This window comes from Salmo trutta, chromosome 24 (assembly GCF_901001165.1).
Source record: "Salmo trutta chromosome 24, fSalTru1.1, whole genome shotgun sequence".
NCBI classification, from domain to species: domain Eukaryota; kingdom Metazoa; phylum Chordata; class Actinopteri; order Salmoniformes; family Salmonidae; genus Salmo; species Salmo trutta.
Window position 1 is genome coordinate 1,198,707 of NC_042980.1, and position 12,816 is coordinate 1,211,522.

Consider the following 12,816-nt stretch of genomic DNA (forward strand, 5'->3'; position numbering starts at 1 on the left):
AATACTGACATCATGGATTCTTTCAAATTCACCCTAAAAAATTCAAACAGACAGGTTTTTTAGACACACACACAGAGAATCCTCCTTGGCCACAAACAAACACCAACACAACAGGGTCATGTTCATTAGCACACGCAACAGAAAACATGTTAAAACATTTTGCAACGGGAAACAAAAAATGAGTGTTTCTCATTGGATAAGTCCAAGCAGTCCATCCCTGTTTCAGTCAATTTTCTTTCATTTGGTGCCTAATGGACAAGACCCAGTGTTGCATGGTATGGAGACAGTCACACCTACACAAGTTGGAAAGCAAACACCCTGCCCAATGCCCCAATTTCGACAAATGGAGAACAGAACGGCAGAGGAGGAGAGTCGGAGTCAGAAAACAGCAAATAATGGAGACGAGGTCTGATGGTTGCCCTCAGAGCAGCTGTCATATTAAATAATAATGAAGCGTCTATTAATATGCAAAGGAAGTGGCAGCCTCGACTGGCTTAACGCTGTCATGCCTCTGCATATTGTCAGGATCTTCATCATTAATTAACATGCGAAGCTACCCCATACCTGCGACCAATGTCAGAACATTTCTCTCTTACGACAAACACCCACCCTGATGCCACTGCCCTTCTCAACACCAACCGATGGGAATAATTCAATTAAAATTAGATTAACTCCACATCGGTACACAAAAGAAATACCGACTTTTACGTCTCTTTTCCCCTTCTCTCTTGATAGAGAGGCAGTGATAAAGAATGACCTATGTTTTCTCTGTTGTGTTGCTTTCTCTTTATCTTTGTATCTCTCTCTCTCTCTTTTTCTCTATATATCTTTATCTGTATGTAATGTTACTTTATGGTCTATCCCTCCCGCTCTCTCTTTGCTTGCGCTTTCTCTCTATATCTCTCTCTCTCTGTCTCTGTCTCTGTGATGCTACTGTATGGTCCCCCCGGTCTCTCGCTCTCTACTCTTACGTGCAGCGCTGAAACAGTAACTAAAACTGAGATGCAGAGGTTAAGCTAAGTAGCAAAGAGGAGAGACAGTCCATGTCAATGAGCATGGATTTGGGGAAGCTTCATTTTATGCATGGGCTGGCTGTGGCGGTGGTAGTGGCAGTGACAAACTGGGGTTTTGGAGTTCTGCGAGTCCTCGGGTACACGGCACCCGCGGCACTTGAACTTCAGCGCTATTCACATGACAAATTGTGTATCAATTACAGACACGCACAAACCTTATGACCAGCGGCGAACTGGAAGCTGGAAGGGGAAGTTGTGTGTGTGCAGAGCTAGGATATAGTGGTGAAGATGGGTGCCTAGGTAGTGGCCAGAGTGTGAGTCTCTGAATGCAGGCTGTTCAGAAAGCCTCTCTACAGTAAAGGAGATGTCATCTATGTGTGTTGTCAGTCCACGGCATCCCATTTAGTGGGCCAATCTGCCTGTAATGCATCAGCAACTGGAAAGACTCCAGAGCAACCCCAATCCCTGGGGCGTACCCACATGCACATGAACACACACACACACACACACACACACACACACACACACACACACACACACACACACACACACACACACACACACACACACACACACACACACACACACAAACACGCACACATGCACACACATAGATGCATGCACACACACACACATAAGCACATCCAAGCACACACATAAACTTGCACGAAAGCACACAAATGCATGCACACACACACACGCGCACCCACACGAGCAAAGGATGTTTCCTTAAATGGAAACCGTGGCAAATTAAGACACCCTTCCTGAATTGAACTGGTGTCAAGGGCAAAACATACAAAAATGTCTCTCTCATAAATAGGCTTTCTCAAAATATAAGTCATTGAGTCATTGTGTGGAAAGCACACTTTCAAAAAGTACTGTATCTCAACTTTGGCACTACAAAACTAAAAAAGTCCCAATTTTCAAAGAACCTTCATTGGTTGAACAATACCTGTGCCCCTCTATGAGTGAAGTTTCCATGCAGGTGGCCATCGGAGGAGAGTGGGTTATTGGGTTATTTGCCGGATTTGGTGCAATGCATCATGTGGGACAGATTTTTGTTAAATGGAGTCACCTGCTCTGCAGAGACAGGGTACAGGACTGAGTAGTATTCCATTGTTAGTAAGTAAACTACTATGTATGATCACTTTACATCATTTTGAATAATAATTTGGCATAACTTTGTTACTAACTTTGTACCATAATCAAACCACAGAAGCCAGTTAGGGAGAATGTTCAGCCATCTTGGCTTTTGCGGCCACACATAGAAAGGAAGTTACGAGGGGACCAAAAAAACTCAATTACTTTATCTTGCTTTCCTGAAAAACCTGACTAAATGTCAAGATCATAGACTCCATCTGGGCTTAAAGGGGAGGGATATCAAAAGGCTTTTCTGTTGCTTTATGTTCCACTAAATAAAACCATGGCTTTCTCATCTTTGTCCTGCTTTGCTGTTCCGAATGGCCTTTTGAGTCATTCCAAACAAGACACAGATAGTATGTGACCTCACCACACTCCCAGAGTTCAAAGCTGGGCATTGATCTGTGAGCCTCCATTGTTAAGAATGTGGCCAATCTGTGTCTGCTATTGAATTTAAAACATTTCTCAGGTGAATTAATTTTTTTTGCCTTTGAAAGAAAATAACTCACTCCCATGCTGTTTTTTCTCGATGAGAAAATGTGAGTGTAAGGTAGGAAGATTTTCAGAAATACTCGAGCATAGCAAGATCTTGGAGGCAAACTTGTAAGATTACATAGATAACAAAACAAATTATATGCAGTTTAGTTGTTTCTTGCAAGATGGCTTAATACAGCAAAACTAAGAGTTAAGAGAAACCTAAAGACAGTAAAAAAAAGTATTAAATATGGAAAAATCGAAATAAATGAGGGGGAAAAACGAAATATGCAAATCAGAGCATTTACACCCAGCGACATCAAAGACGTCACAATGCAACCAGCCACAAATAGAACAAAAGCATTAGCTGCATTAAGACTCGCCCGGGGGCACGTTAGGTCACAAACGGTTGTTGTTGATTCTGGTGGCGATAAAGCTTGCTTTAGCATCAACCATGCCTATGTGCATACACCAGTGGTGTGGATTTAATCGCACTAATTAGAATACTCTCAAGGCGAAACGCAGCATCTACAAAAATAATCTGAGAGAAAAGGACGTCACTCCAACTTATTCTCCCTCTCTGTCTCTTTCCTTCCTTTTCTCTCTCTCTCTCCGTTTCCGGGGGATGAGTTAAAAAATATATTTTTTGTAAACTAGTTCAAACGAGTGGCTGGTTGTCTGGTGGTTGTCTGATGGTTGTCTGGTGGTTGTGTGTGCATGTGTCACTTCGCTCTGCTTGCAGTTTAGAGGACAAGGAGAGGGAGGCGTGGAGTGCTGTAGGGGTGCTGAGGGTATGGAGGATTGTTTCAGCGTGTGTGTGTCCGTGCATGCGTGTGTATGCTTAGCATGTGCATGTGGGTGCACAAGTGTGTGTACGTATACATTGACTATGTGCAAATACTGTATGTGTGTGTTTTTGCGTGGGTGCGTATGTGTGTGCGTGTTTGTGTGTGGCTCATGTGCGTGTGTATGTTAGTGTGCACTTGCGTGTATGCATGTGTCTGTGTTTTTGTGTAACTACGCTGCATACCTGAGGATGGGAAGGTTCCAGGGGACATGAGGCCAGGGACAGAGTGAGGCATGATGTGTGGGTTCTCTGATGATGTCACACTCTGGGTCCTCTTGGGAGGTCTGCCTGGTCTGGAGCTGGGAGAGACAGAAGAAAGAGGACTTGAACTTTTGACGCTCTCTGTAGAGACATCTTCCCTTACCTAAAAACAACCCTCAATACCCCTCAATCCTCAATACCCCTGAACTCCCCCCCCCCCCCAGAATGGAGGGAAAAATGTTATAGGGACGGGGTAAGTATATGTAGGCCAGGGAGCTGAGCGAGAGAAGGGGGGGATGAGTGAAGGAGAGAGGGGAGGGGGAGGGGAAAATAGGGAGAGAAAGAGAGATGTTACAGAGTAAGATACATATGAGGAAGAGGTAGAAGGATAGAAATGTTGAAATACATGTTGAAATAAAGACAGACAAAGAGAGGGAGGAGAGAGTGAGAGAGGAAAAAAGAGATGGGGGAGAGGAAGGTGTTAACATTTTGGACCACTGCAGAATGCAATTCCATTCCAGAGAGCCAACAAAACACGTTACTGTAAATAAATTCCCTTTTCAAGGACAGTTGCTTTCCGCCGCTCCAACATAATAGACTTCCCGTAACTAATTAGATTACACGCTGAATTTATTTCCTTTATTGAAGATCAACCTCTTTTTGATGCATAATTCATCGGCCGTACCTCGTTACCTGCTCCCGCGTATTAATATCCCAGCACACTATTTGAATTGCCTCACTTGCATATGATAAAACCTAGCCGAGGCCGCAGCGCTCTAGCAGCCCTCTCGGCCTGGAAATTACATGTTAACTTGCTATAATTATTGCAGTCAGGCCCCACTATTGATTTATAGGACTTTGAAAAAACCCAAATATGTGTAGTTCTGGTAATGAATGATATGTTAAGGTTCTTCAGGAAATTAAAAGCCACTGGGTGCCTTAGGAAATGTTCCGCTTGTTTGATTTAATGTGACGCCGTAGCTAGGAGGTGGAGGAGAGACGAGGTGATTCGGTGATTCAGACTTGTTGGATCTTTCTGATGGGCCCCCGTTTATTACTGCAAACGAGAAGGAGCCCAGATTTGGACGTGATAAATGACTCCTCTGGCTTACTTTCAGAGCTGAGCTGATGTAGCCTGTGTATGTATTCCCCCCATATCTTAATCAGTTACTTATTAATAAGCTTTGTATCGCAATCGATATAAACCTTAGCTGGCGTAGTTATAGTTTTAAAAAGCCTATGGGATTTATTGTCAATATGATCACATATTCAAGGCGCAGGGATTTTATTAGGCACATTCCATTATGGGACATAGACTGAAGAGGTATCTTTGGTGGAGAAAATGAATTGCCAAGTCATGATACTGGTTGCATGCATTATCAGTGATAATAGTCCATTTTAAGCAACACTACTTTTCCCTTCCCCATGCCGGAGAAAAACTATATATTTCACTTCTATAGAAGACCACAGTTAGCAGGTATACTATAGCTCGTTATCACATCATCCTCAATATTTTGCATGGAATCATCTCTTCAGATCTTCCAAAAGTGAATCTTCTAAACTATCAACAGCATTATTGAAATACAAAATAGTTTATTGAAATTTAAGAAAAGAGGTTTCATGCTCAAACAACAGGAGTAGAAGTTGAACTCAATTGACATTTGCCACAATGATAAACGGTTCAACACAGTGGTGTGTCAGTTCAGCCAGTCTCAGAAGTTTAATGCATTCAGTCCTTTTTCTTTGTGATGTGTATTTACCTATATGCAGCCTAAGTACTCTCTCCCCCACACATTATCTGACTCACACACAAATGAGAGAGAGAGAGATAAAAGATAGCGAGAGAGAAAGAAGAGCGAAAAAAAATTTAACAAAAGAGAGGTAAAAAGATAGCAAGAGAGAGAGATAGAAAGAAGAAAGAAAAAGATAGAGAGAACAAATAAGTGTCCGTTCAACCTGAGGACATCTGGAAATGTAATTCCCATTTCTACAGAGCCACCACCTCTTTGATCTTATGAGAGGGAGAGATCTCAGACAGTTTTACTGTCATCACTTTCACTTATTCTCTGTCTGAATTATTTATGAAAGACCTCAATAGAGGGCATGTGATGGGTGAAAGGCTTTTTTCAAACAAAACTAAAAGCAGAAAAACTCCAGTGGACAAAACATGTCACATCGACTTGGAGCTGATGGCCAGAGGGGACCAGGCGATGTGGGTGCCGGTAGAAAGGAACAGTTTAGTAGAAGTCATGTTTAGATAGGCTAGAAGAAGATATGTCTGTGTATTTAGAGGGGTAGCATTTCAACGTTGTATGCAGTGGACTACAAAGCACTGGCGGTGAAAGCTGTACCATAACAAAATAGGGGGTGTCATCTGAAACAGATATCATTGGGCCACTGCATGTTGTGGTCATGAAGTACAGTATGTCTGGGACATAGTTAATAACCATGCAACGTAATACCATGCACCCCAATAATGTATATTAGCATGGGCTAGATTTAGCATGATACATTTCATACATATCGGATGAACAGTTTAGAAATGACAGCACCTTTTGTACATGATCCCCCCCATTTTAAGGTACTACAAGTATTTGTTGAATTGGCTTCATGTGTCGTTAGGCAGGTGTATTAATTTGTGTCGTTACTCTCCTGGATGCAGGTGTAGATGTGTCAAAGTCTACCATACGTAGAAGACTACACCAGCAGGACTTCTGATAAGCCTGAAGAACAGAAAGGCAAGATTACAGTTTGCTAAAAAGCCCTAAAAGAGGCCCAAGAGTTCTGGAAAAAAGTATTGTGGACAGATGAGACAAAGATTAACATGTACCAGAGTGATGGAAAGAGGAAAGTGTGGAAAAAAAAGACATGCCCATGATCCGCTCAGATAAAACCAAATGCCTCAACTCATTGGACGGCACTTCATCATGCAACAAGACAATGACCCTAAACATACTGCTAAAGCAACGAATGGGTTAATGATGGCCAAATAGTGGACAATCCTTGACTGTCCGAGTCAATCAACGGATCTGAATCAAATTGAACATGCATTTTACATGCTGAAGAGGAGACTGAAGGCAATAAGTCCCCGAAACAAGCAGGAACTGAAGATGGCTGCAGTACAGGCCTGGCAGAGCATCACCAGGGAAGATACCCAGCATCTGGTGATGTCGATGCATCGCAGACTTCAAGCAGTCATTGCATGCAAAGGATACGCGACCAAATATTAACAATGATTACTTTATTCTACATTATGTTAAACTGTCCAATGTTTTTTTGATGCCTGAAAATGGGGGGGGACAATGTACAAAAGTTTCTATCATTTCTAAACAGTTCATCCGATATGTATGAAAATACCCTCAAATTAAAGCTGACAGTCTCCACTTCACCCTCATTGTCATTGTATCCTTTCAAACTCAAAGTGCTAGAGTACAGAACCAAAATAACAAAAAAATGGTCATTGTTCAATTAATTATAGTGCTCACTGTATACACGGACTATACAAAACACCTGCTCTTTCCATAACATACAGTAGACTGACCAGGTGAATCCAAGTGACAGCTCTGATCCCTTATTGATGTCACTTGTTAAATCCACTTCAATCACTGTAGATGAAGAGGTGGAGACAGGTTAAAGAAGGAGTGTTAAGCCTTGCGACAATTGAGACATGGATTGAATGGGTGAATGGGCAAGACAAAATATTTGAGTGCCTTTGAACAGGGTATGGCAGGAGGTGCCAGGCACACCAATTTGTGTCAACGCTGCTGGGTTTTTCACGCTCAACAGTTTCCCGTGTGTATCAAGAATGGTCCACCACCAAAAGGACATGCAATGTTTGGTATACTCAGTGTATATACCAGAAGAAATGTATGGTTTCATATATTTGATATATTCAATTAATTTTAGTTTAATATTCAATTATGTTAGCCATTGGGTGCATAACCCATACTTTTCATCATATAATACAGGTCCTGAGAGAATTGCATTAAGAGACACTGAGGGCATTTTAACTTATTAACACTCATCAGGGATCATTATGAACTCTCTAGCATTTCATATACTCCTTCCCATATGGTTGAGCCTGACAAAGATCCCAGTGGGCCAAACCGTCTTATGTGTGTGTCACTATAATTCACTGGGAAGTATTAGAGTTGCGGACATCACTTTTGTCCTATATTTCTTTTTCTCTATGCAGCACCTGACTACTGAATGTCCATACTTTTCATTTTTCTACTGGGCCCATGCAGGACCATGCTGTACAGTGGATTGACAATGGAACTCAACCTGGCCCAAAACAAAAGAGCTATTTGTCAAGCAGCAGATGCTAACTCCCTAAATAGCTTGACACATAAACTCCTCAGAAGTAGGGCATTATTGCAGGGAGAGATGGTTTAAATTAAAGACTCAATGTGATTGGGATACAGTATTTGGTTGATCAAGAAAGTGCTGTATCTAGACCTACAGACAAAAGTATCATGATTTAAAATGTAATACGCAAATCATCTCAACATAACATACCAAACCAAGTTATTGTACTGCAAAATCCTTTTAGAGACTTTGAGATATTAATTAATGTTATGTATATTAGGGTACATTGACTTTTACTTGGGTTTTTGGTTTTTTTGAAAGTGCTACTATTAGCGGTTAATGGCTAGGTAAGCAAAACCAAAGTGTGGATTTGTACATAGACCACTTTCATCGTATAAGTAATTTGGTCATGTGGGTGAAGTGTCCCTTTAATTTGGGTGAACCAGCCTTTCAAGCACAGACTAGCCACTCCTCCTTTTGTGTTTCCAACACAGGATAATCAGTGGGATTTCATAACTCTGGAAACCAAATAGGACCCCACCAACCCTGCAAAATATGTTACGAATCGAGGAATTCTTCCTTGCTCTCCTTTAGCTGTTTTGCTACCATGGTGAAAACAAAATAGTGGCTGAACTTTCCCTGAACCACCACACTTCCTTTAATGGACTGGGTCTGTGTTGACTGAACAGTAAATGTCGGGGACCCTGATACTATCTAAACCACTATGCTGCCTAGGCAATCAGATTACACAAGGCCCAACAATACACTAAACCGTGCGGGTCCAATTTCAATGCAACAACGCAATAAAAGCCCAATAATTAAATTCATGTTCTCACCCCCTTTTACAGGAAGCAGACATGAGGTGATACTGTATAATACCAATGCAACAGATATCACATCAGTCTTTTAGATCGCATGGCGCAACAGTGCACCTCCACCCTATCAGACATTCCAGTCAACAACAACTACGAATGAAAGGGATCTTGTTTCGGCGAATACCGTGATTATGATTGTTACGCGGAATGACGGTAAATGTAGTGATTATGATCTATTACAAATCAATTCAAATTATAAAATGCTGATTTCTTATCTCCAAGTAAGCAAGCTTTTCCTTACAAATCATCTAAAAAGGGACATCTTCAGATGAAGTTATCAATGTAGGCCTAGTCTGGGTCAATGTGTATGCATTATGGCAGATTTACTGAAGTCAGGTTTACCCAAGTATTATTTTGTGTTGCCTCAAATCGAGCCATTGACCTTTTTATCTCTGTCTTCTGTTTGACATCTCTGAAAGGTAAGGAGTAACGGAATCATTCTGTGTGTAAACAAAGCTTTCCCTCTCCAGGCCTCTGCCAATCAAGCCTTATAAAATATTAACCCAATGTCATTGCCCTTTTCAAAATCTCTCACCTAGAATTCCCTAATTGTTCCTTTTCTTTATCTCGAGAGAGCAGCGAGTAAATAAATTAACAAAATAGCTTTTATCGCCCCCGCATAACCTTTTAACTGAGGGATTATCTAGAGTTTATTTTTCATTTCTTTTGGAGATAGCCAAGTGAGGCCCATTAATTGGTTTGCTGAGGTGGTGACCACTACCAGCGATGGAACAAGGTCTTTTTGATAGAACAAAAACGCAGCTCCTTACCTTCTCGACAGTCAAAGACAAACAGTCAGGGGGAAAAAAATGTTGGGAAGCCATTTAGAAACACCAGGGCTAAATGTGCTGAATTTATATATTTTCTATTCGGTTCAATCGAGTTGCTCTAATACGCAATTCCCTGAAGAGGTTATCTTTGTGTTTGTTTGAAGGACAGGGATAACAAGGCTGGGTTGTAAACAACGCGCAATTTACCATCCCTGCAGATAAGATAGGATTGTTGGTAGAGGGGAAACAACTCAAATTAACTGTTTAACTTTAGTAATGGGAAGGAATTGACAATTAGGTATACTGTCATGTCTTTTTTTGTTGTTTTTTGGGTTGTAAAACCTGTTTTGGAGAATATAATATAACATTTTATTAGACAACGTAGGGAGAGTGAAATAAATTATATATAAAACAATTATTGGATGAAACATTTTATTTGGCCTTACTGACAAAGCCTTTACACTTTAGTAATTTACCAGGTGCTCTTATCCAGAGCACCTAGAGTTAAGTGCCTTGCTCAAGGGCACATCAAGAGATTTTTTACTTACTGTAGTTGGCTCGGGGCTTTGATCCAGCCACGTTTCAGTTACTGGCCTAACGCTCTTAACTGCTAAGCTACCTTGCCACCCATACAAACGCATTGAATAACAGATTCACTACACGGAACAACAGATAGTCCCCCAAAACGATCTAAAGTAAGTTTGTTCTGAGAGATATAAGAAAGTGCAGGAAACATGTATTTAAGGCTTTTTCTTGGCACTAAACGTCTCCATATACACTGCCATTCATTTTCTCAGGCCTGTGGGCGTCCTAAAGCAAAACAACCGACATGTATGTATTCACGAGAATCTCACCTTTTCACAGCGGGGTCATATTAGTGTGTATCCCAAAACTGTTTGGATACTACAGACAGAAGTTGGCAGATCGGCTGATATCTCTAGCATAAACTGACAGATTTTTATGGGGATTTTTTTTATTATGCTCATTAGATTTATGCGGGTGCATGGACATTTAAGCATCACATCGTCATATTTTGTTAGGAAGTATTCTTTCTAACAAAAATTCTACATATAGTTTAGGATGTTGTGTATCCCTGGAAATAATCAGGATTCATGTAAACATTATGGGGCGGCAAGTAGCCTAGTGGTTAGAGCATTGGGCCAGTAACTGAAAGGTTGCTGCATCAAATCCCTGAGCTGACAAGGTAAAAATCTGTTGTTCTGCCCCTGAACAAGGCAGTTAACCCACTGTTTCCAAGTAGGCCGTCATTGTAAATAAGAATTTGTTCTTAACTGACTTGCCTAGTTAAATAAAGGTTCAATTTAATGAAAACAAAGTGGAACAGGGTGTGTTATTACCAGTACTTTTTAAAAACAATGTCTATATTTATTTCCCAAACACAATTCAACACAATCACAAATTGTTGTCTTTTAATCACTTTAAGCATATGTTATTAGTCTTAACACCGAACAAACACTTTGTACTTCTTTTTTTTTTTTTTACTTTTAACATAGGCCAGCCCTTGTTGGTACCGCATATCCCAGCAATGATGCCTTGCATTACACCTGGGAATAAAACACTTCAATTTGCCATTGGCTCAACAAACCCCATGGCCGTTGGCTCAACTTATATATATATATATATATATATATATATATATATATATATATATATATATATGAGCACTTGTTGGCTGCTTTTTCTTCACTCTACGGTCCAACTCATCCCAAGTAATCTCAATTGGGTTGAGGTTGGGTGATTGTGGAGGCCAGGTCATCTGATGCAGCACACCATCACTCTCCTTCCTGGTCAAATAGCCCTTACATAGCCTGGAGGTCTGTTAGGTCATTGTCCTGTTGAAAAACAAATGATAGTCCCATTAAGCGCAAACCAGTTGGGATGGCATGTCGCTGCAGAATGCTGTGGTAGCCATGCAGGTTAAGTGTGCCTGGAATTCTAAATAAATCACAGACAGTGTCACCAGCAAAGCACCCCCACACCATCACACCTCCTCCTCCATGATTCACGGTGGGAACCACACATGCGGAGATCATCTGTTCACCTATTCTGCGTCTCACAAAAACACGGCGGGTGGAACCAAAAATCTAAAATTTGGACTCATCAGACCAAAGGACATATTTCCACCAGTCTAATGTCCATTGCTGGTGTTTCTTGGCCCAAACAAGCCTCTTCATCTTATTGGTGTCCTTTAGTAGAGGTTTCTGTGCAGCAATGCGACCATGAAGGCCTGATTCACGCAGTCTCCTCTGAACAGTTGATGTTGAGATGTATCTGTACTTGAACACTGTGAAGCATTTATTTGGGCTGCAATCTGAGGTGCAGTTAATTCTAATGAACTCCTCCTCTGCAGCAGAGGAAACTCTGGGTCTTCCTTTCCTGTGGCGGTCCACATGAGAGCCAGTTTCATCATAGCGCTTGATGGTTTTTGTGACTGCACATGAAGAAACGTTCAAAGTTCTTGACATTTTCCTGATGGACTGACCTTCATGTCTAAAAGTAATGATGGACTGTCATTTCCCTTTGCTTATTTTGAGCTGTTCTTGCCATAATATTGGTCTTTTACCAAATAGGGCTATCTTCGGTATACCACTACCTACCTTGTCAGAACACAACTGAATGGCTCAAACATATTAAGAAGGAAATACATTTCACAAATTAACTTTTAACAAGGCACACCTGTTAATTGAAATGCATTCCAGGTGACTACCTCATGAAGCTGGTTGAGAGAATGCCAACAGTGTGCAAAGCTGTCATCAAAGCAAAGGGTGGCTACTTTGAAGAATTCCAAAATAAAAATATATCTTGATTTATTTATCACTTTTTTGGTTTCCATATGATTCCATATGTGTTATTTCATAGTTTTGATGTATTTACTATTGTTCTACAATGTAGAAAATAGTAAAAAATAAAGAAAAACCCTTGAATGTATAGATGTGTCCAAACTTTTATTCCAGACTCTGACATTGCATATTCTGATATATCTTAATTTCGTATTTCTTTATTTAATTTGGACTATATTAGCCCACATCACTTACATGCTAGGTTTAGGACCTCATATTGAAGCTTATAGAGACCCCAACTGATGTATAGAACAATCTTAAAATGATCTTCTTTGTTTTCGATATAAGCATCATGAAACCTCTAATACTATAACTTAATTTGACTTG

At 40.7% G+C, this 12,816-nt stretch overlaps 1 protein-coding gene across 4 annotated transcripts in view; it reads right to left on the minus strand.

Moving 5' to 3' along the window:
• The window catches only part of LOC115160586 (dachshund homolog 1), a 262,703-nt gene that overhangs the window by 108,040 nt on the left and 141,847 nt on the right, over positions 1–12,816 (minus strand). For all 4 annotated transcript variants that reach the window (XM_029710747.1, XM_029710746.1, XM_029710745.1 and 1 more), the window contains exon 2: positions 3,658–3,773. In XM_029710747.1, coding sequence (XP_029566607.1) covers positions 3,658–3,773 — 116 coding nt within the window. The remainder of the gene's footprint in view (positions 1–3,657; positions 3,774–12,816) is intronic.